We start from the raw sequence: 24357 nt of genomic DNA, 5'->3' as shown, positions 1-24357 counted from the left end.
AGCTCCCTCACTGTCTGGCAAACCACACGTGTCTGACTGTGGCCCCACAGGGCTCTTTAAGGCCTCAGAGACTGCTGGCCAGGTGCCGAGGAATCCCACCACAACCTTGTTTTTAGTAGCAGAATCCCACACCTTGACCTCCGTTTGGTCCCATATTTCAGGATCATAAACTGATTGCTAATAAAGGGAATATGCTGTAAGGTTAACCAGGGCAGTCTTTGTTCCTAAGGACGTATGATTCCCCATAATCCCCACAATGCACAACTGCTTACCAGCGAGGGGCAGTTGTGTGCGCGGCTCCGCTCCTCTCAGCTTGAGCTTCTCTCCAGCTCCGGTGCGCCCATTTCCAGTGACTTTCTGTACGAGCTTCTTTGGGTGGTTTGCTGAGTTTGGCCGAACCTATCTTCATGAGGAGATCAATGTGCCTGTTCTCGTCCGGGTCTCCGTTCTGCTAGCTGGTCCCTATTCATTCTTTTTTCATTCCTGCTTCTTTATTGGTGGCATGACTTCATTACATCGTGTTGCCTTTTTCATCTTGAGGGCAGGCTCCCCTCTTATACCCTTCTCCCCACAGCAGTCCTTTTCAAAAACAGCTCTTCATTGGTCAAACAACTTTGCATATAACAGCAACAGAAAACACCCAGAAACTTCCATGCCTTAATGGCTGGAGAACAGCAACTGGAGACTGCATGGCGTCTCCTGAATCACCCTTCTTTGTTCCCTCTAAACTCTTTACGGTCCTGATGGCCTCATCGTTAAGAGTCTGATGTTATCACCAATCATGGGGCTTGCCGACCCCCATGGCCACAGTCCAACATCTCACCCTTCTTTATTAATATCAACCATCTTCTTGTAATAATTCGTGTAATGTAATAATTTGTTTCATGAATTATATATCACACCAGGATGGTTTCTTGACTATTTGGAGCCCCCACAAAGGGGTTGGACAGGGCTGAGTGCTGCTTTGCTGCATCTAAACTAAAGCTTTTCTAAATCACATCTGCTGTGTGTCTTGCTATGGCACAAATAAGCTTGCCCCAGTGCTCTCAAGTCTGACCTGAACCCAGGGTGCTGCCAGGATTTCTACTGGGACACTGCTGTTTTTTGTCCTGAGCCCAGAAGCGGCAGTGGTGCCAGCAAAGGGGTTTGCTGGTGGGCACTCCACAGCGTGTGCTGGCCTCTCCTCCAGGCCCCAGCAAAGCCCTGAGGGGAGCAGGAGGTGGCAAAACTCACAGCACCACACGGGCAGCTGTGCTCCTGTGAGCGTGGTGTAAAAAAATAAAAAAAAAATCAGCACCTCTAGGAAGCAGCTCCACAAAATAGTGCTGTGTACTCCCAGTTCATGTTGGCTGTCACATCACTGCATTGTCCTGTTGTCAGCATCACTTGTGCAGAGTGAGATAGTGGGCTCCGCAGTGAGAGGGGAGCAGGATGCTTGGTGTGGTGGGGACATCAAAAATGGGGAAGATGTGTGGTAGAAGCCTGTGGCTGCTGCTTGAGCACAGGCCCCTGGCAGCCCCACTCTGTCATCTGTCTTTTCCTGAGCAGCTGCCATCAAAGCCAGAGCTGGAAAGTCCTCTGCTCACAGCTTCCCCATCGCTAGTTGTGTGGGTGGCATGGAAACCTGCAAGATCTTTCACAAGCAGCTGTGAAAGCATTTAAGCCAATGTTGCTGACATAATATTGGGTGCTTGAAAATCTTTGAACAAACAAATAGGTTTCTAATCCCCTGGCTCCACTCTGCACTGCCAAGCCTGACCTGGGAGGTGAACCGGTCCAACCTGCCCTTGAGGAGTTTTGCTTTGAAAGTAAAAAGACAGTTTGACTGTGTGGAAATGTTGCCTGCAGTGGAAGGATTAATGAGTAATTGTGGTTTCATTAATTCTAGTGCTTTCACTTTCAGCGGATAGTTCACCTAATGGCAGTATCAAATAACTACCTGGAGATCAGCACCATCTCCTGTGCTCTGCAGAAAATCAAGGAATGCTGCAGATGCTGAGCTCTCAGGCAAGGCTGTCCAGCTCAGCATGATTTGAGTGGCAGGAAAAGGTCCTGATCTCATAAAGTAACATCAGGACCTGGACTAGGGAATGCTCAACACTGAGAAGCAGAAGATCAGAGATCTTGGGGCAGACAAATGTTTCTGGTTTGAGATGTCAGGTGTTGCTACAGAAGAAATGCAAGGAATTCTGTCTTGCAGCAAGGAACCAGCATAATTTCAGCTGAAATCAGTATCAATCAGAAGACTCAATGTGACAGTATCACACTCAGACCTAGCAATGTACTTTGAAATAATCTCTTGGCATCATTTTAAATATGACGTTTTCATCAGTTTACATTTACTTCTTAAAAGGTAGACCAAGAAAAATCTAAAATCTAGATGATGTTTTAAAGTTTATATTAGTGATACCTATGAATTTTTATTATTTTAAGCTCTTTTCAGAAAACTAACACTGATCAGCCTTGAAAACTGTAGCTCCTGGTAGTTTTTATTTTCTGCTGGTTGTGTAATATTCATGTAAAATACTGCAGTGCTTTAAAAAAATATTCTTTTTCTCAGCATCTGCAGTGTTATCAATTTCCCATAGTATGAAAATAGTTGTGGTAATAGTGCAAAGATTTATCCCAAGACAAGAAAATGCTAAACATAATTTATTAAAGAAACATTTTTCTAGTACTTATAAACATTTTTTTCCTTCATCGAGGGACAAGCAGGTCTGTCAAGACAGACTTCATCTGTTCTGTCAATGCACTTTTCTTGTGTTCAGATGTGGGAAGAACCCCCCGTACATGCCCTGTTGAACCTGGTATAGCTGTGACTTTCTTCTTAGACAAGAGACAATCTGGTGGGAAAAAAACAATGTTAATAGTAAAAAAAAAAAAAAAAAAAAAAAAAAAAAAAAAAAAAAAAAAGGTCTGCTCCTTGCCTTTTGATAAACAGCCCTAAACCACCACATTGTCAAAGGGAGATACATGTCCCTCATACACTCATACACGTGACAGATGGAGGGACTTCATGAGTGAGACACTTGCCAAGGCTGCATAGGCAGACACTAGCACAGACCCCAGTTCTGAATCTGAGGTTTTCCCTCATCTAAATCTTGCTGACTAATTCTTATTCTTGAACCTCCAAGAACAGGAATCCATGTTGTCTGAAGATGTAGCTATTTAGCTGGTACAAAGCAAACACAGCTAAAGATGAAACTGCTTTTAAGATACTGTCCCCTATCAAATACGGACCAGAGTTCAGAAAAAGATCTGATCTGCTCTTTCCAAAGGGATGCAGCTTGGATATGGCCCTGCACAGCTGCTATGGTCTGCATGTTAACAGCATTAAATACAAAATTCCAGATGTGATACCTGCAGGTTATTAAGAATTTTTCTGCTTCTATACTCCCTTATCAGTGTCTTGATTATTCTGCAGAGACTGAACAGGAATGAGGTTGAAGAGGGGTGCTGAACAAGATCTAATTCATCCTGCTTGTTCTCTTGGTGCTTATTTTACCTTTGCTTTATCTTTTTTCTCTCTGCAAAGGACCCTGGATCTCATTCATGATCCACTGCCTCCTTCCCTAGAAAACTGCTTAGCAAGCTATAAGAATACCCTTACACCTGCTTCTCTGCAGAAGTGCTTGAAAAAACTAACAGTAACTGAAGGTGGATTTGGCCTGGGATTTGCTGCTACTGTGCATATCATGGTACTGCTCCCACCAGGCTTCTTATGGCTCTGGTTGTCTGAATGCCCCCCTGCAATTCCCCAGGTCGTTGGACTCTGCTGTAGTCAAAAGTGAGAGGTGAGAACAACACAAGGGCCACTTACCAGGAAGCATAACAAGAGAAGAAGAACAAAGCCAAGCAGGGTGAAAATGCAGATGAGGATAATTGCCCAAAATTGAAGCTCTGCAAAGGCAAAATAAGGGCACATCAGTTTTCTGGACTCCTAGATGTTTTACTTGGAATGGAGTGAGATCTTGCCCTGGCAAATTTCTGAAGTACTGTACACGCATGTAAGTGAGTCAAAATCACTGGAAGACAGCATCTGGCCTTCCCTAGCCACAGGACAAACATGCCTCAGCTGTGTGAAGTTTGTAAGAATGTACAGAAACCTTGGCAGACTCAAGAGGTTCCAAGACACAATTTCAAACACCAGCTCAGGGAGAAACAGAGCCCTCAGATGGTTTCAGAGATGTTCAGAAAGACAAAGTTGTTAGCTGCCAGCTGGACCCTTCTGGGGAGGGTGCAGGGCTCATGGTGTCAGCAAAAACTGTTATTTGTCAGCATGTTCATGGTGCATGGAAAAGCAACTTCTTGGAGTAATTTTTTTTCTGTTTACCATTAGTTCTGGAGTTGTTGTTATGCTCACAATACTGTTTCTGTCTCCCAAAAGTGCTAGATTTCTGGACTTTTGCCCTAGATACCTCTCGATTTCAAGGTAAGTGACACTAATTTACTGTAGCTCAAGTATTTGGTGGCTTTAGGGTGAATCACTCCATAAAAGCACTTACCGGATCTTTTGGACTCCTGTTCTACTGTTGTGAGTGGAGAGTAACCTGTAAAAGAAAGGGTGGGACAGTTGAGAAACAGGGCACTTCAGAGCTGATTAAAACAAAAGTAACAGAATTTCCCACAAAGTCATCTCTGGAGCACTTGCCTTCAACCACCAGACTCTGCTCCTCTAGCTCATAGCTGGAGCCCAGCTTGGTGAACCTGTGTGTCAGGTGTTTCAGTTCCTCATACACGTCTTGCTTTTGTAAAGTCCTTGAGAAGGATTCCAGTGTGAATTTGCAGACTGAATCTACACTTACATAAGCTTTCCCATGGACAGGCCTGGAAGATGAAAACCAGAGCCATTGTTATGGGACAAAACAAACAAAAAATAAAATAAAATAAAATAAAATAGAGTAGAGTAGAGTAGAGACAGAGAGAGGAATTCAGCATTAGGTTCATGCTTACAGATGTCTAAGCAATGTTTTATTAGCATGGATCAACTTTTACATTTGAAGGTAGATGGTAAAGAAACTCATGCATCCTTGTGAAATCTACTCACTAATTCCAGGCAAGGCATTTCTAAGAGAAATCAGTTTATCTATTTTATTTGTTTCTCAAATGTAGTGTTGGAGAAGATGCACAAAACTAGATTTTGTTCTCAGGCTGGTCAGTTCTGTTGTTTGTTTTACTAACATCTTAGGTTTTGTAGCTTATTTGAATAAGCTAAACGAGGGAATGAGCTTATTTGTTTTACTCTGGAATTGCTTATGTGAAAATAGTTTTGCTATCATGGAAACAGAACCACCTCTTATTTGGATAGAAACCTTATGAAGTAAAGGCAAAATTGACAAGAGTGAATAAGGGTGCCTCATACTTGTCATCGAGAGCACAAAGGTTGACAATGGGGTGTAAACACTACGGGGTAGCTTTGAATGCCATTTCTGCTAAATGCTCTGGGTGAAAGAAAAACACTTCTGAAGAAGGACATACCCAAAGCTCTCAACATTACAGCCAGCAAAGTAGTCCTTCATACTGCTAGTTCTGAATACATCAAGCTGATGGGAAGAAATGGAACAATTGAGCAAAATGAGTACATTTAATGCACCTTTAATTAGGACAGGGTAATCTATCCAAGCTATTGCTGTTAGTTTACCTCTTTCTCAATTTTCTTTTTGACCTCTTGGTACATCTGTGACCTGGAGTCCTGCAGTTCTGGGGAATAGGGAAGGTTGGAGATTCTGAATTTTAATCTGAAGTTTTCTTTCCCAGAGTTGAGAGGTGTTTTGTAAGTTGCTGCCTCAATTGCTAGCTCCAAGCCTGGAAATTGATGGAAAAAATTGGGATAAATTCTAGCAAAGAGAAACAGAGGGTCTTCTGCTAATCTGTTGTGCTTAAAAGACTTAGCTGGGAAAATATGAAGTACTAAAAGATCAACAGAATGTGAGTTGCACTGGCGTCTGACAATAAATTCCCAGTATACTCTTTGAAATCTCAGTCCTTCAGCAATGTACTAAGATAGCCAGTTCTTCAGGAAGTTGTACATTTGGCAAAAAGTAAGTCTGTTTATCTCTAAATGCTTGAAGTTACAGTAAGTAGCTATCACTTCACTTCCTGTTTAACATCGAATAGCCCCTTAAAGTATTGAGAACTAGAGGTCTAGACTGAGACAGACTGAATGTGGTAAAGGACTAGCCCAACTGACCTCAGTTCAGTCATTGAGGAACAGGCATTTTGCCATTGTTAGACTAGAAAGCAGGGAATTCTGTGGCAGTGGGTTGACCTGGGTGAAAATGGGGCACCTGAGATCTGAGCTTTACATACCACCTACTGAGAATTCTTGCAGCTGGTAGCTGCTTCCCAACCATAGTCCAGTTGCATTTGAAGTCCCATCCTGAAAAGCCCTTTCAACTACAGTCCTGTTGATGCTGGGCTCTGCTTGGAAGAAGCACTTGCAGTCAACCACAATGGATCCACTCCTGTGGAGAAAACAGATTCTGAGATAGATGGGCTGATCGTAGAGCTGCTTCATGTAAAAAAAAAAAAATTCCTTAGGGGTTTCTGCTATCCTGTGTTAATGTTTAAGCTAATGTGATGCTACTGGGAGATCTGGAACAGGCTGCTTTGGGAATTTTCCTTTGGCTAGGGACAGTAAATAAATAAATAAAATACCAATACTTATTGTTTCTGTGAACTTAGCTTATGATTACCCTGTATGAATAACATGAATGATCATCACTTCTTTAAAAATCTTCTAGCCAGTGTGAGGGTCCCTTGTCCAAGCCTCTTCACATGTAAAGAAGGACAGTACAGATATACCCAAAGCCTTCTCTTAAAAAGTAGCAGAGTCCAAGTTGGGAAGAGGAGGGAAGAATCTGCAGGCTGGCCCTTTAGTCCTCATTCTTAAAGAGTTAAGATTGCTGATGTTGATCAGTAATTACTGGGATATTCAGAGACTTGGGAATACCTTACAAAAATCCTGAGTCTGAGGAAAATATCAGTCCATACCAAGTCAGGAAAAATTCAAACTTATAAGCTCATAAGGCATTAACCAAACCATTTCCAATGTGAGAACGTAGGGGAGGAATTTTGCAAAGGACAAGAGTACTTGGCCATTGGGGAATAGTACCAGGAGGCAGTAACCTTTTAAACCTTTCTTAATGAAATTGTATTACAGACCTTAGTCTTGTAATACTGCAGTTCAGGAACTGGTCTTGCAGGTTGCTCTGACGGTATAACCGGTTCATCTGAAATTAAAATGTCACATTAAATAATGAGTTCTGGACCTCATGGTAGATGCTTTAGGGCAGTAGGAGGGCCTCTAACTTTGGAACAACACTAGATTATTATTTTTCTAGTTGGAGTTCATGGGAGATTTTTTTATTTTTTATGTTTTACTTCAGAGTATGTCTTCTGGTGATAGGGTCCAAGTTCCAGCTTGGTAGGCCTTTTTGTCTTCTCTGAGCAAGCTGCCATTGTTAAACCATGCAATCTGACTGATAGCTGTCATCTTCATCCATATTTCATGGACAGAACAGACTCATCTCAAAGCGTGCAATGTTATGGCTTCATTTAAAAAGCAAGAACTACCTATGTAAAGCTTTATCAGGATGGATTGGTGCTGAAGAGAATGTGTTGGTTTCTCAGCAATGAATTATAAATTATAAAACCTGTGAGTTGGTGGAGATTTGTGTGCACTTCTAGATACCTGAGTAAAATGCCAAGTGTGCATTTAATAGATGAAGTCAATCTGTTGCATTTTATAATGCTTGTCTTTGGCTGGAGATAATTTCTTAAGACCACATGTAAAGGAATGAACTTAAAAGGGACTGACAGGCCAATCCCATCTTTTAGATTCTAGAAATTTTTACTCACAGAAGTTTTTTAATTAAAAAATCAACCTACAGAAGTTGCTGCAAAAATTGACCAATTAGATATGGCAGTATTTGAGTTGCAGCTCCTTACCTTGTTACTGATGCTTTCCACTGCTGCTTTATACTCTGGAGACTGAGAGTCTGGATTAGTTAAGTTTTCATTGACTATTCTAAAGCTCAATTTGTAGCCCATTATGGCTGGAGCTTTAGTCAAGACAGGCTTTCTGGTGGTAGCTGCCTCACTGAGGTGGAAACCTAAATAAAAAAAGGTAGACTGCTTTTATTTTTACAACAGAAAAATGCACACCATGAAAGCAATAAGGGTGTGTCCCTGTTTAGTTTATGTGATGTAAAAATTAAATTCTCCAGGAATTTCGCAGAATCACAGAATTTCTAGGTTGGAAGAGACCTCAAGATCATCGAGTCCAACCTCTGACCTAACACTAACAGTCCCCACTAAACCATATCCCTAAGCTCTACATCTATTTTGTATTTGTATGATTTGTATTTGTATGATTTAGTGGATGGAAATGCTTCTAGAATGGCAACAACATGATGGTTTGGTTTTGCCCCAGTGTCAAAACACACAGAAACCCAACAAACCAAAGGGAAAGTTCATTAATGCTCAAGCCCTGATGGAGTGGAAGAATAAAGAATGATCTCCAAGTGACACCAAAATCTTCATTTGATACTGCTTATGAATGCTTACCATCGATGTACAGGCTGTTCTTCTCTAGGCTGTAGTGCCCTAGTTTGGTGATGCCATTTGTCATGGTGCTCAGCTCATGATAAACCATTTCTCTGTCAAATCTGGCAATGCTAATGTCATTTTTGTAGCTGCAGACAGCATCAATGCCAGTGTTGTCCATGTCTCTCCCAGATCTAAGTGAAAATGTCACATTGTTTAGGACACTGCTAATACTTACAGAACACCCTGTGTAATGTATATGTCACTAGGGAAAAACAGGCTCTGAACCTATCAGCACAGTTGGGATCCTGACATCTTTCAGTGGCTTCTCAAGAACTGAGAATACTCAATTGAACTTTATTTATTTAGATACCAAGATATTTTTACCAGCAAGAAAGTCATGAATAGAAAGGGAGGTACCACTGGCTTCTGTTTTCTGGCATCAGTATATCCATGGTAACTTATGTAAGTTTAGGGTGCATAAGAAGAGACAAATGGTTAATATTTCACTTTCAGGAATCTTACCTAAATCTCATCACTTTACATCCAATGTAGACAGAACTTATGCTGCTTCTTTTAAAGAGAGGATCTATCTGTTAAAAAAAAAAAAAAAAAAAAAAAAAAAAAAAAAAAGGTAAATTTGAGAACTTGAAAGCATATCCTGAGTTTAATACAGACCAAACATCACCACATCACTATAACACAAAATGGGCAAGACTAGAGCCAGACTTACATAATGGTTGATAGCTTTTTCTGTGGAAATGAATTTGCGGGAACTTGGTGCATCCAGATCGGCAGTGTATTGGAGGTTGGTCAAGGTGAAATTAAGCGTGAAATGACTTGATGTTGGGCTTTGTACAGTAGTTATACTAAGAGCTGTAAACAAATAGGAGAAAGATTACAAAAAGCTTTCTTTTCTTTCAAAGACATTCCCAATCCTATCAAACTTCAGGGCTACTCCAAAGAATCTGTTTGCTTGTGGTTTTTTTTTAGCACACCACTCCTTTAATAGCTTTCCCTGGAATGAGTTTGGCAAAACACTTACATGATCTCTCAAGTGGTTCATTATAACCTGGAAAGGAAGTGCAAGAGAAACATTATGTAAAAGATCTATATACACTTGGAGAATGAAAAAGAGGGGATAATTAAATGGATGACTCAGGAATGAATCACCAGAACCAGTCCCCAAGGGCGTGAATCTATTAAACTATTACTTAAGCACAAGGAGCTTTTATATTAGCAAAGACTACAATGCAAAAATATGTGCTGCTGCTTATACTAAATAGCAGTAGAGTAGAAATCGAATAGAACAGAGTAGAAATAGAGTAGAGTAGAAATCAGGTGAAATGGTAATATGCAAATGCATGACTGATATCAAGACTAAAATTAAGTTACTCTTCAATGTAACATAGAAATTTAAATCTTCAAAAATGTCTGTGAAAACATTCTTGGAAGCATACACTTCATCTTACACAAGTTATGCAGTGAACTCTAGACAAACCACCTTTTCCTTAAGGTTACTTTTTTTTTTTTTTTTTTAACTGAAGTGTTTCCTAAGGCTCACCGTGGTCCCAAACTGCTCTAGTGACAGGAGGAATGATAAAATCATGCATTTACCATTGATATAGAGGCTCTTGTTGTCCAGTTTATAAATTCCTAATTTGGTGATGCCATTTGTCATGCTCCTTAGTTCTTGGTAAACCTTGACTTGGTCCAACTGGGGCACTTGAGAGCCATTTCCATAGTTGCAGATGGCATCTACTGCTGTGTTATCACTAGTCCCCATTGACCTGAGGAATTAAATATAATGTAGCACCATTAGTTATTCTACAAATCTGTGGCTTTTCTTCTGATATGATTAAAAACAAGCACAAAGTCATTACATTTGTCCTCAGTTCTCAGATGAACTGTAGAAGTTAAGATGTGGTAAACACAGCATACAAAAACAGTATAAAAAAAAAAAAGTGCATAAAAGCTTTATATTAATGATACTGACTACTTGAAAAGGGAAACAAATTCATTTTAAGTGTCTGTCAAACATAAATCCATTTGCTAAAGTTCATCTCCAAGCTGTGTTGCTCACCTGAATCCTATTGCTTTGCAGCCAATGAAATCAGAGCCAATGCTGCTCTTCTGAAGCAGGGGGACAAGCTGACAAGGAAAAGGTCTTTGTGAGTATGGGAAACCCAAAATACTGTGTGATTTCAGTGAAGAACATCATATTTTTCGCTTACATAATGTTGCATTATTTTCTTAGTAGAATTGAATTTAGCAGAATGTGGTGTCCCTAGGTCTGTTGTGAACCTGAGATTGGTTATGGTGAAGTTCAATGTGAATTGCTCTATTATTTGTCCTGGGCTTTGTGTGGTGGATGGCTTCACCACTGTAAGAGAGAAAAAAAACACTACACAGATAAAAAGAAGACTCTTTGCATTTTTTTTACATTTAAATAAGAAGAACTTATGAACATGATCACACACTTCAGGTATTTGGCAATCTTAGGAGCATTGCCAAATCAGATAAAAATGACGTGCCTTTGAGTAGCTTTGACAGGTATCAGTTTTTAAATATACTTACAGGACAGAGCATGCGGTTCATTGTAATCTGAAAAGGAAATGGACAATCACTAAGAAAATATTTCAAGAATATTTTCTGTCCTCTACTTTTCAAGAGCAGCAGGGCTAAGCATGTTTTTTTTTCTTTTTTTAATAATTACTTCAGGATCATGGTTAGTGCATTCATGATTGTGTTAACTTAGTGATACTTGATAGGCTTTTGTCCTTTGCTTTTTGCTATGTGTTCTGAGATGTAGTTAATCCTTCTCGTTCTCATTTCAAAATGGTTTACATCAACATACGGAATAATGCCTTGAGGTGGTCCTGTTACCGTTAATGTAGAGGCTCTGGCTGTTAAGGCTGTAGTGTCCCAACTTAGTGATGCCATTTGTCATGTTCCTCAGCTCATTGTAAACTGTCACTTTGTTGAACGTGAAATCTGAAGGTTCATCTCTATAGCTGCAGATGGCATCTACTTCTGTGTCATCCCTGTCTTCCTTTGACCTAGGAAATGAGGCATTGTTTTAAGGATATTAGCTGGTTGATGGAGAAGTCCATCTTAACTTTTAGTATATCATCAAGGTAATCACTCAGTGACATTATGTTGATGTAGTGAATATGAGAAATGAGAAACTACTTTTAACTTCTTAAGAAGCAGGTAGCAGACTTTTCCCAGATGTGGCTCTTACCTGAATGCCATTATTCTGCAGCCAATATAAATAGAGCCAATACTGCTTTTTTGGAGTAGATGGTCAACCTAGAAATTTAGTAATATATAAGTACAATGTCATGGCAAAGGCTAGAAATTGGCAATATTTAAAGAACTGTGCCTAAGCAAGGAATGATTCTGCCAGACTTACATAATTGTACATGACTTTCTCAGTTGATTTGAATTTTTTAGAATTTGGCATCCCCAGGTCTGCAGTGAATGGGAGGTTGGTTATAGTGAAGTTCAATGTGAAGTTTCTTACTGGTGGTGACAGATGTTTTGTACTTTGATCAATGACTGTAAAGAGCAAGGTAGATTATTGTTTGAAAATATAAATTACAATCATTATCCTTAGAGAAAATCCCTGTAAGAAAAAATTAATATTCTCATTAGATAGATTATTAGATATTCTAATCAGCTTTAGGGTCATAGCAGCTGTAGTTTCCTAACAGGCTGCCAGATTTTCATGACACTAATTTATAAGTGTTGTGCTCTTGTTCGGTTAGTGCATTTTTTTTCACTACCTAACAAAATCTTCTTGCCATTTCAATTGATATTTAAAAGTACTTACATAGTCCAGGCTGCAGTTCATTATAACCTGGAGGGGGGGAAAGGACAGTATTTGAGAAACTGGCTTATAATTTGGAATGCTTTGTCCGCAGTAGAACACAACTTGAATCATTTTTGTTTGAGACAGCCTACATAAACATTTTTTAGGAAGGGCCGATTTGATGACTGTCTAAGCATAAATTCATTTTATGTCTGTATGTTAATGGCAAACTGCTGCTTTCCCTAGTGCACAGAATTATTCCTTTCTTAAGGATGTTGAAAGGGAATTTACCTGTTGCAGAAACCTAATTTAATTTCTACATTGACAATTTAAGTACAACTTTTGTCAAGTGGTGTCCTGTTCTAGTACTGTTCTTCTGCAGGGAAGTGCTTTTCTAGTGTATGTTGGGAGGTCAGTTGTTATACTTTCTGGAGAATAACTTCATGGTACGCTATAGATTGCTTAGTACTAAGGTGCAAAAATTATGGCTTCTTTGCTTTGCTTCCCTAGTATTTGCTTGTGCCCTTTCTTCAAGTTTTTATTGCTTCTGCAGTTATGTAGCAAATCAAATTTTCCATCTGTCTGATAACAAATCAATAGTCAGAAGAGGATTCCCTCCTGCCATCAGCTCAGCTACTTACCATTAACATAAAAGCTGGCTGCATCCAGCCTGTAGGGTCCTAGTTCAGTGCAGTTGGCTGTCATCTTGCTCAACTCATGGTAAACCTTGATTTGGTCAAATTCTGTAGGAGTAGCATTGGCTTTGTATGTGCAGACTGCATCCATAGCACTGACCTCTCTATTCTTCACAGACCTAAAAATCACACATTTGCAGACCTGAATGACACCTCTGTGCATTTGTTTGCATTTGTTTGCACACTACCATGGAATTGGATTTAATCTTAAAATACTGTATAATGATGTTATTATTTGAATGAATGCCTTCAAATTCTTGAAACTAATTTATGTTGCTTTATGCAATTGGAATAGCATTTCTATGATCTAACTAAATTGTATTGAAAATTAGACCACCTTCATGTAAAGTTGGTGTGAAATCAACGCAATCAACATAGAAGAAATTATGTAATGACATTTAAAAGAATTTAACAGCTCTATCAGGTTACTAGCACACGAAATCAGGAAAGGATTATATGATAATGCCTGCCTTAATCCTATATACTAACAGCTACATAATCCTTATTGTCAGTAAAAGTATGAAAATTCATTATGTTCTATAAGAAAAATCTATCAAGATCTGAATACCTTAGTACCATCACTGTACATCCTCTGAAAACAGCCTTAATGCTGCTGTTCTTGAGCATACGGTCAAGCTGACAAGATAGAAAACATTATAAAATAAAGTGAATAATTAATAATAATAATAATAATAATAATAAAAACAATAACAAAGTAGAACATAGCCACAAGAGGATCCTGACTGAAACTCACCAGGTATGTAAGATTTTGATTTGCAGCACTGAATATTTCAGAATTCATATCTCCCAATGATGAGTAGAGAAGATTGGTAATAGTGAAGTTGACTGTGAAATTTCTCTCTATTAGAAAAGAGGAAGCTACAAGAAAAACAAAAACAAAAACAAAAAATTCATCAAAATATAAAATAGTAAAGGACAGGGACAGAGAACTCCCTCAAAGATAAAATGTTCTAGTATGATACTGAAACAAAACAAAAAAAAAAACAAACAAAACCATAAAATCTTAATGCCATAAGTCATAAAAATAAACTGTCGAACATGAAATTGAAGAGCAAGCAGAACGAGCAGGAAGCAAATTACAGGGTCCATCTCGTTGCTGCGAGGTACTCACTGGGTGTGACTGGTGGTTCGTTGTAACCTGGAAAAAGGGGGAGAGAGGGATGAGCTGGAGTCGGGAAAGGGGACGGGCGAGGGCTGGGGAAGGCAGCCGCAGGAAGGCAGAGGGAGAGGCCTTGGTCACCGTTGACGTAGAGGCTGTCTCTGTCCAGGTTGTAGGGGCCCAGGCGCGAGATGCCTCCGGTCTTGTTGCTCACTTCGTGGTAAAGGCCCACCCTGTCCAAGCCTGGCGCGGAGGGCTCCTTTGTGTAGGTGCAGACGGCGTCCACGCCTGTGTTGTCCCCTCGCCCCACTGGCCTGGAAAACACAAACCCGTGCCTGAGCGCCCCTCTTCTGTGCCCTGTCACTGCAAGCTGAGGCCCTGGGGCTCCTGCAGCCACTTCTTTGTCCAGAGAAGGGCGACAAAGCTGGTGAGGGGCCTGTAGAACAAGTCCTACGAGGAGCGGCTGAGGGAGCTGGGTTTGTTCAGCCTGGAGAAAAGGAGGCTCAGGGGCGACCTTATCGCTCTCTACAGGTACCTCAAAGGAGGCTGTGGCGAGGTGGGGTTTGGTCTGTTCTCCCACGTGCCTGGTGACAGGACGAGGGGGAATGGGCTTAAGTTGCGTCAGGGGAGTTTTAGGTTGGATCTTAGGAAGAACTTCTTTACCGAAAGGGTTGTTAGACATTGGAACAGGCTGCCCTTGGAAGTGGTGGAGTCACCATCCCTGGAAGTCTTTAAAAAACGTTTAGATGTAGAGCTTAGGGATATGGTTTAGTGGGGACTGTTAGTGTTAGGTCAGAGGTTGGACTCGACGATCTTGAGGTCTTTCCCAACCTAGAAATTCCGTGACTCTTTGTGGGGCATGTGTGTTCTGTATTCCGCCGTCAGGCACGGCCGGCCTGCCCTTCCTCTCCTGCCTCCTCTAAACCTGTGGCGTTTGTCAGAAAGCACCGGGCAAGGTCAGGCTTTGGAGTCGTTCTCGGGGCTACGCTGTGACCCACAAGTGAGAGGGAGGGCAGCGACGGGAGGCCCTGAGGGAGGAGGGCAGCAGGGAGATGGTCCCCGCTCCATCCTGCTGGCGGGGAGAGCAGAAGCGTGACGGGCTACCCAGTACTCATGGGACCTGCAGAGGGACACTCGGGCTCCCCCCATACCTGAAGGCCGTCGTTCCACAAGCAAGAAAAGCTGGGCCAATGCTGCTATTCTTCAGAAGGCGGTTGAGCTGCCAACGAGAGAGGTTTCACAAGTGAGCCCTGTGCCTCTCCCTGCACTCCAGCCGGTGCAGGGGCCTAGCAGGAGGCCTGGCCGTGGCACTGCCGTGGGCTACCTACCAAGGTGGTCATGACTCTCCGGGTAGTGTTGAGCCTTGCCGAGTTTGGAGTGGCCAGGTTGGAATCGTAGGGGAGATTGGTGATGGTGAAGTTGATGGTGAAACGCTCGGGGCCTGCAGTGGTCGTTGGTGGATGAGTGGGAGCTGCAAGAAGCATGGACGCGCAGTGAGATGGCGCAGGAGCCAGGCTGTGGAGGCACTGGGTGGACAAGCGCAGAGGTCTCTGGCCAGCCAGCCCTCCTCCCTGGCACTAGTCACGATGGGGAAGGCTGGCAGGCTCCCCGCTTGTGACAGGGTTTGCGAGCCCAGCCCCACAACCACCCCTGCCCGGGGGAAGCGGTTCGCGAGGCGCTGGTTGCCCTCGGGGTCCATCTCGTTGCTGCGAGGTACTCACTGGGTGTGACTGGTGGTTCGTTGTAACCTGGAAAAAGGGGGAGAGAGGGATGAGCTGGAGTCGGGAAAGGGGACGGGCGAGGGCTGGGGAAGGCAGCCGCAGGAAGGCAGAGGGAGAGGCCTTGGTCACCGTTGACGTAGAGGCTGTCTCTGTCCAGGTTGTAGGGGCCCAGGCGCGAGATGCCTCCGGTCTTGTTGCTCACTTCGTGGTAAAGGCCCACCCTGTCCAAGCCTGGCGCGGAGGGCTCCTTTGTGTAGGTGCAGACGGCGTCCACGCCTGTGTTGTCCCCTCGCCCCACAGGCCTGGAAAACACAAACCCGTGCCTGAGCGCCCCTCTTCTGTGCCCTGTCACTGCAAGCTGAGGCCCTGGGGCTCCTGCAGCCACTTCTTTGTCCAGAGAAGGGCGACAAAGCTGGTGAGGGGCCTGTAGAACAAGTCCTACGAGGAGCGGCTGAGGGAGCTGGGTTTGTTCAGCCTGGAGAAAAGGAGGCTCAGGGGCGACCTTATCGCTCTCTACAGGTACCTCAAAGGAGGCTGTGGCGAGGTGGGGTTTGGTCTGTTCTCCCACGTGCCTGGTGACAGGACGAGGGGGAATGGGCTTAAGTTGCGTCAGGGGAGTTTTAGGTTGGATCTTAGGAAGAACTTCTTTACCGAAAGGGTTGTTAGACATTGGAACAGGCTGCCCTTGGAAGTGGTGGAGTCACCATCCCTGGAAGTCTTTAAAAAACGTTTAGATGTAGAGCTTAGGGATATGGTTTAGTGGGGACTGTTAGTGTTAGGTCAGAGGTTGGACTCGACGATCTTGAGGTCTTTCCCAACCTAGAAATTCCGTGACTCTTTGTGGGGCATGTGTGTTCTGTATTCCGCCGTCAGGCACGGCCGGCCTGCCCTTCCTCTCCTGCCTCCTCTAAACCTGTGGCGTTTGTCAGAAAGCACCGGGCAAGGTCAGGCTTTGGAGTCGTTCTCGGGGCTACGCTGTGACCCACAAGTGAGAGGGAGGGCAGCGACGGGAGGCCCTGAGGGAGGAGGGCAGCAGGGAGATGGTCCCCGCTCCATCCTGCTGGCGGGGAGAGCAGAAGCGTGACGGGCTACCCAGTACTCATGGGACCTGCAGAGGGACACTCGGGCTCCCCCCATACCTGAAGGCCGTCGTTCCACAAGCAAGAAAAGCGGGGCCAATGCTGCTATCCTTCAGAAGGCGGTTGAGCTGCCAACGAGAGAGGTTTCACAAGTGAGCCCTGTGCCTCTCCCTGCACTCCAGCCGGTGCAGGGGCCTAGCAGGAGGCCTGGCCGTGGCACTGCCGTGGGCTACCTACCAAGGTGGTCATGACTCTCCGGGTAGTGTTGAGCCTTGCCGAGTTTGGAGTGGCCAGGTTGGAATCGTAGGGGAGATTGGTGATGGTGAAGTTGATGGTGAAACGCTCGGGGCCTGCAGTGGTCGTTGGTGGATGAGTGGGAGCTGCAAGAAGCATGGACGCGCAGTGAGATGGCGCAGGAGCCAGGCTGTGGAGGCACTGGGTGGACAAGCGCAGAGGTCTCTGGCCAGCCAGCCCTCCTCCCTGGCACTAGTCACGATGGGGAAGGCTGGCAGGCTCCCCGCTTGTGACAGGGTTTGCGAGCCCAGCCCCACAACCACCCCTGCCCGGGGGAAGCGGTTCGCGAGGCGCTGGTTGCCCTCGGGGTCCATCTCGTTGCTGCGAGGTACTCACTGGGTGTGACTGGTGGTTCGTTGTAACCTGGAAAAAGGGGGAGAGAGGGATGAGCTGGAGTCGGGAAAGGGGACGGGCGAGGGCTGGGGAAGGCAGCCGCAGGAAGGCAGAGGGAGGGGCCTTGGTCACCGTTGACGTAGAGGCTGTCTCTGTCCAGGTTGTAGGGGCCCAGGCGCGAGATGCCTCCGGTCTTGTTGCTCACTTCGTGGTAAAGGCCCACCCTGTCCAAGCCTGGCGCGGAGGGCTCCTTTGTGTAGGTGCAGACGGCGTCCACGCCTGTGTTGTCCCCTCGCCCCACTGGCCTGGAAAACACAAACCCGTGCCTGAGCGCCCCTCTTCTGTGCCCTGTCACTGCAAGCTGAGGCCCTGGGGCTCCTGCAGCCACTTCTTTGTCCAGAGAAGGGCGACAAAGCTGGTGAGGGGCCTGTAGAACAAGTCCTACGAGGAGCGGCTGAGGGAGCTGGGTTTGTTCAGCCTGGAGAAAAGGAGGCTCAGGGGCGACCTTATCGCTCTCTACAGGTACCTCAAAGGAGGCTGTGGCGAGGTGGGGTTTGGTCTGTTCTCCCACGTGCCTGGTGACAGGACGAGGGGGAATGGGCTTAAGTTGCGTCAGGGGAGTTTTAGGTTGGATCTTAGGAAGAACTTCTTTACCAAAAGGGTTGTTAGACATTGGAACAGGCTGCCCTTGGAAGTGGTGGAGTCACCATCCCTGGAAGTCTTTAAAAAACGTTTAGATGTAGAGCTTAGGGATATGGTTTAGTGGGGACTGTTAGTGTTAGGTCAGAGGTTGGACTCGACGATCTTGAGGTCTTTCCCAACCTAGAAATTCCGTGACTCTTTGTGGGGCATGTGTGTTCTGTATTCCGCCGTCAGGCACGGCCGGCCTGCCCTTCCTCTCCTGCCTCCTCTAAACCTGTGGCGTTTGTCAGAAAGCACCGTGCAAGGTCAGGCTTTGGAGTCGTTCTCGGGGCTACGCTGTGACCCACAAGTGAGAGGGAGGGCAGCGACGGGAGGCCCTGAGGGAGGAGGGCAGCAGGGAGATGGTCCCCGCTCCATCCTGCTGGCGGGGAGAGCAGAAGCATGACGGGCTACCCAGTACTCATGGGACCTGCAGAGGGACACTCGGGCTCCCCCCATACCTGAAGGCCGTCGTTCCACAAGCAAGAAAAGCGGGGCCAATGCTGCTATCCTTCAGAAGGCGGTTGAGCTGCCAACGAGAGAGGTTTCACAAGTGAGCCCTGTGCCTCTCCCTGCACTCCAGCCGGTGCAGGGGCCAGCAGGAGGCCTGGCCGTGGCACTGCCGTGGGCTACCTACCAAGGTGGTCATGACTCTCCGGGTAGTGTTGAGCCTTGCCGAGTTTGGAGTGGCCAGGTTGGAATCGTAGGGGAGATTGGTGATGGTGAAGTTGATGGTGAAACGCTCGGGGCCTGCAGTGGTCGTTGGTGGATGAGTGGGAGCTGCAAGAAGCATGGACGCGCAGTGAGATGGCGCAGGAGCCAGGCTGTGGAGGCACTGGGTGGACAAGCGCAGAGGTCTCTGGCCAGCCAGCCCTCCTCCCTGGCACTAGTCACGATGGGGAAGGCTGGCAGGCTCCCCGCTTGTGACAGGGTTTGCGAGCCCAGCCCCACAACCACCCCTGCCCGGGGGAAGCGGTTCGCGAGGCGCTGGTTGCCCTCGGGGTCCATCTCGTTGCTGCGAGGTACTCACTGGGTGTGACTGGTGGTTCGTTGTAACCTGGAAAAAGGGGGAGAGAGGGATGAGCTGGAGTCGGGAAAGGGGACGGGCGAGGGCTGGGGAAGGCAGCCGCAGGAAGGCAGAGGGAGAGGCCTTGGTCACCGTTGACGTAGAGGCTGTCTCTGTCCAGGTTGTAGGGGCCCAGGCGCGAGATGCCTCCGGTCTTGTTGCTCACTTCGTGGTAAAGGCCCACCCTGTCCAAGCCTGGCGCGGAGGGCTCCTTTGTGTAGGTGCAGACGGCGTCCACGCCTGTGTTGTCCCCTCGCCCCACAGGCCTGGAAAACACAAACCCGTGCCTGAGCGCCCCTCTTCTGTGCCCTGTCACTGCAAGCTGAGGCCCTGGGGCTCCTGCAGCCACTTCTTTGTCCAGAGAAGGGCGACAAAGCTGGTGAGGGGCCTGTAGAACAAGTCCTACGAGGAGCGGCTGAGGGAGCTGGGTTTGTTCAGCCTGGAGAAAAGGAGGCTCAGGGGCGACCTTATCGCTCTCTACAGGTACCTCAAAGGAGGCTGTGGCGAGGTGGGGTTTGGTCTGTTCTCCCACGTGCCTGGTGACAGGACGAGGGGGAATGGGCTTAAGTTGCGTCAGGGGAGTTTTAGGTTGGATCTTAGGAAGAACTTCTTTACCGAAAGGGTTGTTAGACATTGGAACAGGCTGCCCTTGGAAGTGGTGGAGTCACCATCCCTGGAAGTCTTTAAAAAACGTTTAGATGTAGAGCTTAGGGATATGGTTTAGTGGGGACTGTTAGTGTTAGGTCAGAGGTTGGACTCGACGATCTTGAGGTCTTTCCCAACCTAGAAATTCCGTGACTCTTTGTGGGGCATGTGTGTTCTGTATTCCGCCGTCAGGCACGGCCGGCCTGCCCTTCCTCTCCTGCCTCCTCTAAACCTGTGGCGTTTGTCAGAAAGCACCGGGCAAGGTCAGGCTTTGGAGTCGTTCTCGGGGCTACGCTGTGACCCACAAGTGAGAGGGAGGGCAGCGACGGGAGGCCCTGAGGGAGGAGGGCAGCAGGGAGATGGTCCCCGCTCCATCCTGCTGGCGGGGAGAGCAGAAGCGTGACGGGCTACCCAGTACTCATGGGACCTGCAGAGGGACACTCGGGCTCCCCCCATACCTGAAGGCCGTCGTTCCACAAGCAAGAAAAGCGGGGCCAATGCTGCTATCCTTCAGAAGGCGGTTGAGCTGCCAACAAGAGAGGTTTCACAAGTGAGCCCTGTGCCTCTCCCTGCACTCCAGCCGGTGCAGGGGCCAGCAGGAGGCCTGGCCGTGGCACTGCCGTGGGCTACCTACCAAGGTGGTCATGACTCTCCGGGTAGTGTTGAGCCTTGCCGAGTTTGGAGTGGCCAGGTTGGAATCGTAGGGGAGATTGGTGATGGTGAAGTTGATGGTGAAACGCTCGGGGCCTGCAGTGGTCGTTGGTGGATGAGTGGGAGCTGCAAGAAGCATGGACGCGCAGTGAGATGGCGCAGGAGCCAGGCTGTGGAGGCACTGGGTGGACAAGCGCAGAGGTCTCTGGCCAGCCAGCCCTCCTCCCTGGCACTAGTCACGATGGGGAAGGCTGGCAGGCTCCCCGCTTGTGACAGGGTTTGCGAGCCCAGCCCCACAACCACCCCTGCCCGGGGGAAGCGGTTCGCGAGGCGCTGGTTGCCCTCGGGGTCCATCTCGTTGCTGCGAGGTACTCACTGGGTGTGACTGGTGGTTCGTTGTAACCTGGAAAAAGGGGGAGAGAGGGATGAGCTGGAGTCGGGAAAGGGGACGGGCGAGGGCTGGGGAAGGCAGCCGCAGGAAGGCAGAGGGAGGGGCCTTGGTCACCGTTGACGTAGAGGCTGTCTCTGTCCAGGTTGTAGGGGCCCAGGCGCGAGATGCCTCCGGTCTTGTTGCTCACTTCGTGGTAAAGGCCCACCCTGTCCAAGCCTGGCGCGGAGGGCTCCTTTGTGTAGGTGCAGACGGCGTCCACGCCTGTGTTGTCCCCTCGCCCCACTGGCCTGGAAAACACAAACCCGTGCCTGAGCGCCCCTCTTCTGTGCCCTGTCACTGCAAGCTGAGGCCCTGGGGCTCCTGCAGCCACTTCTTTGTCCAGAGAAGGGCGACAAAGCTGGTGAGGGGCCTGTAGAACAAGTCCTACGAGGAGCGGCTGAGGGAGCTGGGTTTGTTCAGCCTGGAGAAAAGGAGGCTCAGGGGCGACCTTATCGCTCTCTACAGGTACCTCAAAGGAGGCTGTGGCGAGGTGGGGTTTGGTCTGTTCTCCCACGTGCCTGGTGACAGGACGAGGGGGAATGGGCTTAAGTTGCGTCAGGGGAGTTTTAGGTTGGATCTTAGGAAGAACTTCTTTACCAAAAGGGTTGTTAGACATTGGAACAGGCTGCCCTTGGAAGTGGTGGAGTCACCATCCCTGGAAGTCTTTAAAAAACGTTTAGATGTAGAGCTTAGGGATATGGTTTAGTGGGGACTGTTAGTGTTAGGTCAGAGGTTGGACTCGACGATCTTGAGGTCTTTCCCAACCTAGAAATTCCGTGACTCTTTGTGGGGCATGTGTGTTCTGTATTCCGCCGTCAGGCACGGCCGGCCTGCCCTTCCTCTCCTGCCTCCTCTAAACCTGTGGCGTTTGTCAGAAAGCACCGGGCAAGGTCAGGCTTTGGAGTCGTTCTCGGGGCTACGCTGTGACCCACAAGTGAGAGGGAGGGCAGCGACGGGAGGCCCTGAGGGAGGAGGGCAGCAGGGAGATGGTCCCCGCTCCATCCTGCTGGCGGGGAGAGCAGAAGCGTGACGGGCTACCCAGTACTCATGGGACCTGCAGAGGGACACTCGGGCTCCCCCCATACCTGAAGGCCGTCGTTCCACAAGCAAGAAAAGCGGGGCCAATGCTGCTATCCTTCAGAAGGCGGTTGAGCTGCCAACGAGAGAGGTTTCACAAGTGAGCCCTGTGCCTCTCCCTGCACTCCAGCCGGTGCAGGGGCCAGCAGGAGGCCTGGCCGTGGCACTGCCGTGGGCTACCTACCAAGGTGGTCATGACTCTCCGGGTAGTGTTGAGCCTTGCCGAGTTTGGAGTGGCCAGGTTGGAATCGTAGGGGAGATTGGTGATGGTGAAGTTGATGGTGAAACGCTCGGGGCCTGCAGTGGTCGTTGGTGGATGAGTGGGAGCTGCAAGAAGCATGGACGCGCAGTGAGATGGCGCAGGAGCCAGGCTGTGGAGGCACTGGGTGGACAAGCGCAGAGGTCTCTGGCCAGCCAGCCCTCCTCCCTGGCACTAGTCACGATGGGGAAGGCTGGCAGGCTCCCCGCTTGTGACAGGGTTTGCGAGCCCAGCCCCACAACCACCCCTGCCCGGGGGAAGCGGTTCGCGAGGCGCTGGTTGCCCTCGGGGTCCATCTCGTTGCTGCGAGGTACTCACTGGGTGTGACTGGTGGTTCGTTGTAACCTGGAAAAAGGGGGAGAGAGGGATGAGCTGGAGTCGGGAAAGGGGACGGGCGAGGGCTGGGGAAGGCAGCCGCAGGAAGGCAGAGGGAGAGGCCTTGGTCACCGTTGACGTAGAGGCTGTCTCTGTCCAGGTTGTAGGGGCCCAGGCGCGAGATGCCTCCGGTCTTGTTGCTCACTTCGTGGTAAAGGCCCACCCTGTCCAAGCCTGGCGCGGAGGGCTCCTTTGTGTAGGTGCAGACGGCGTCCACGCCTGTGTTGTCCCCTCGCCCCACTGGCCTGGAAAACACAAACCCGTGCCTGAGCGCCCCTCTTCTGTGCCCTGTCACTGCAAGCTGAGGCCCTGGGGCTCCTGCAGCCACTTCTTTGTCCAGAGAAGGGCGACAAAGCTGGTGAGGGGCCTGTAGAACAAGTCCTACGAGGAGCGGCTGAGGGAGCTGGGTTTGTTCAGCCTGGAGAAAAGGAGGCTCAGGGGCGACCTTATCGCTCTCTACAGGTACCTCAAAGGAGGCTGTGGCGAGGTGGGGTTTGGTCTGTTCTCCCACGTGCCTGGTGACAGGACGAGGGGGAATGGGCTTAAGTTGCGTCAGGGGAGTTTTAGGTTGGATCTTAGGAAGAACTTCTTTACCGAAAGGGTTGTTAGACATTGGAACAGGCTGCCCTTGGAAGTGGTGGAGTCACCATCCCTGGAAGTCTTTAAAAAACGTTTAGATGTAGAGCTTAGGGATATGGTTTAGTGGGGACTGTTAGTGTTAGGTCAGAGGTTGGACTCGACGATCTTGAGGTCTTTCCCAACCTAGAAATTCCGTGACTCTTTGTGGGGCATGTGTGTTCTGTATTCCGCCGTCAGGCACGGCCGGCCTGCCCTTCCTCTCCTGCCTCCTCTAAACCTGTGGCGTTTGTCAGAAAGCACCGGGCAAGGTCAGGCTTTGGAGTCGTTCTCGGGGCTACGCTGTGACCCACAAGTGAGAGGGAGGGCAGCGACGGGAGGCCCTGAGGGAGGAGGGCAGCAGGGAGATGGTCCCCGCTCCATCCTGCTGGCGGGGAGAGCAGAAGCGTGACGGGCTACCCAGTACTCATGGGACCTGCAGAGGGACACTCGGGCTCCCCCCATACCTGAAGGCCGTCGTTCCACAAGCAAGAAAAGCTGGGCCAATGCTGCTATCCTTCAGAAGGCGGTTGAGCTGCCAACGAGAGAGGTTTCACAAGTGAGCCCTGTGCCTCTCCCTGCACTCCAGCCGGTGCAGGGGCCAGCAGGAGGCCTGGCCGTGGCACTGCCGTGGGCTACCTACCAAGGTGGTCATGACTCTCCGGGTAGTGTTGAGCCTTGCCGAGTTTGGAGTGGCCAGGTTGGAATCGTAGGGGAGATTGGTGATGGTGAAGTTGATGGTGAAACGCTCGGGGCCTGCAGTGGTCGTTGGTGGATGAGTGGGAGCTGCAAGAAGCATGGACGCGCAGTGAGATGGCGCAGGAGCCAGGCTGTGGAGGCACTGGGTGGACAAGCGCAGAGGTCTCTGGCCAGCCAGCCCTCCTCCCTGGCACTAGTCACGATGGGGAAGGCTGGCAGGCTCCCCGCTTGTGACAGGGTTTGCGAGCCCAGCCCC

At 48.0% G+C, this 24357-nt stretch overlaps 1 protein-coding gene and 1 long non-coding RNA gene across 2 annotated transcripts in view; one reads left to right on the top strand and one right to left on the bottom strand.

Annotated features, from left to right (window-relative positions):
• The window catches only part of LOC139999758 (uncharacterized), an 80777-nt gene that overhangs the window by 4721 nt on the left and 51699 nt on the right, over window positions 1–24357 (top strand). The window lies entirely within an intron of this gene.
• Window positions 2640–24357, bottom strand: part of MUC16 (mucin 16, cell surface associated) — a 42052-nt gene continuing 20334 nt past the window's right edge. Inside the window, exons 28-67 of the mRNA XM_072029278.1 lie at window positions 24046–24188; window positions 22595–23358; window positions 22308–22557; window positions 21143–21629; window positions 20988–21049; window positions 20630–20878; window positions 20454–20521; window positions 19179–19616; window positions 18892–19141; window positions 17727–18213; window positions 17572–17633; window positions 17214–17462; window positions 17037–17104; window positions 15762–16199; window positions 15505–15691; window positions 14189–14816; window positions 13811–13935; window positions 13625–13692; window positions 13003–13175; window positions 12383–12409; window positions 11963–12108; window positions 11792–11859; window positions 11434–11606; window positions 11125–11151; window positions 10782–10930; window positions 10631–10698; window positions 10165–10337; window positions 9593–9619; window positions 9281–9423; window positions 9073–9140; window positions 8569–8741; window positions 7951–8114; window positions 7165–7232; window positions 6310–6464; window positions 5642–5805; window positions 5479–5543; window positions 4652–4827; window positions 4506–4550; window positions 3821–3900; window positions 2640–2843 (exon numbers count right to left, since the gene is read on the bottom strand). Of these exons, the coding sequence (XP_071885379.1) occupies window positions 2745–2843; window positions 3821–3900; window positions 4506–4550; window positions 4652–4827; window positions 5479–5543; window positions 5642–5805; window positions 6310–6464; window positions 7165–7232; window positions 7951–8114; window positions 8569–8741; window positions 9073–9140; window positions 9281–9423; window positions 9593–9619; window positions 10165–10337; window positions 10631–10698; window positions 10782–10930; window positions 11125–11151; window positions 11434–11606; window positions 11792–11859; window positions 11963–12108; window positions 12383–12409; window positions 13003–13175; window positions 13625–13692; window positions 13811–13935; window positions 14189–14816; window positions 15505–15691; window positions 15762–16199; window positions 17037–17104; window positions 17214–17462; window positions 17572–17633; window positions 17727–18213; window positions 18892–19141; window positions 19179–19616; window positions 20454–20521; window positions 20630–20878; window positions 20988–21049; window positions 21143–21629; window positions 22308–22557; window positions 22595–23358; window positions 24046–24188 (7454 nt within the window). The 3' untranslated portion in view covers window positions 2640–2744. The remainder of the gene's footprint in view (window positions 2844–3820; window positions 3901–4505; window positions 4551–4651; window positions 4828–5478; window positions 5544–5641; window positions 5806–6309; window positions 6465–7164; window positions 7233–7950; window positions 8115–8568; window positions 8742–9072; window positions 9141–9280; window positions 9424–9592; window positions 9620–10164; window positions 10338–10630; window positions 10699–10781; window positions 10931–11124; window positions 11152–11433; window positions 11607–11791; window positions 11860–11962; window positions 12109–12382; window positions 12410–13002; window positions 13176–13624; window positions 13693–13810; window positions 13936–14188; window positions 14817–15504; window positions 15692–15761; window positions 16200–17036; window positions 17105–17213; window positions 17463–17571; window positions 17634–17726; window positions 18214–18891; window positions 19142–19178; window positions 19617–20453; window positions 20522–20629; window positions 20879–20987; window positions 21050–21142; window positions 21630–22307; window positions 22558–22594; window positions 23359–24045; window positions 24189–24357) is intronic.

This window comes from Anas platyrhynchos, chromosome 29 (genome assembly GCF_047663525.1).
Source record: "Anas platyrhynchos isolate ZD024472 breed Pekin duck chromosome 29, IASCAAS_PekinDuck_T2T, whole genome shotgun sequence".
Lineage (NCBI taxonomy): Eukaryota > Metazoa > Chordata > Aves > Anseriformes > Anatidae > Anas > Anas platyrhynchos.
Note: the sequence above shows the minus strand (reverse complement) of the source record. Positions and strands in the feature narration are given on the sequence as shown.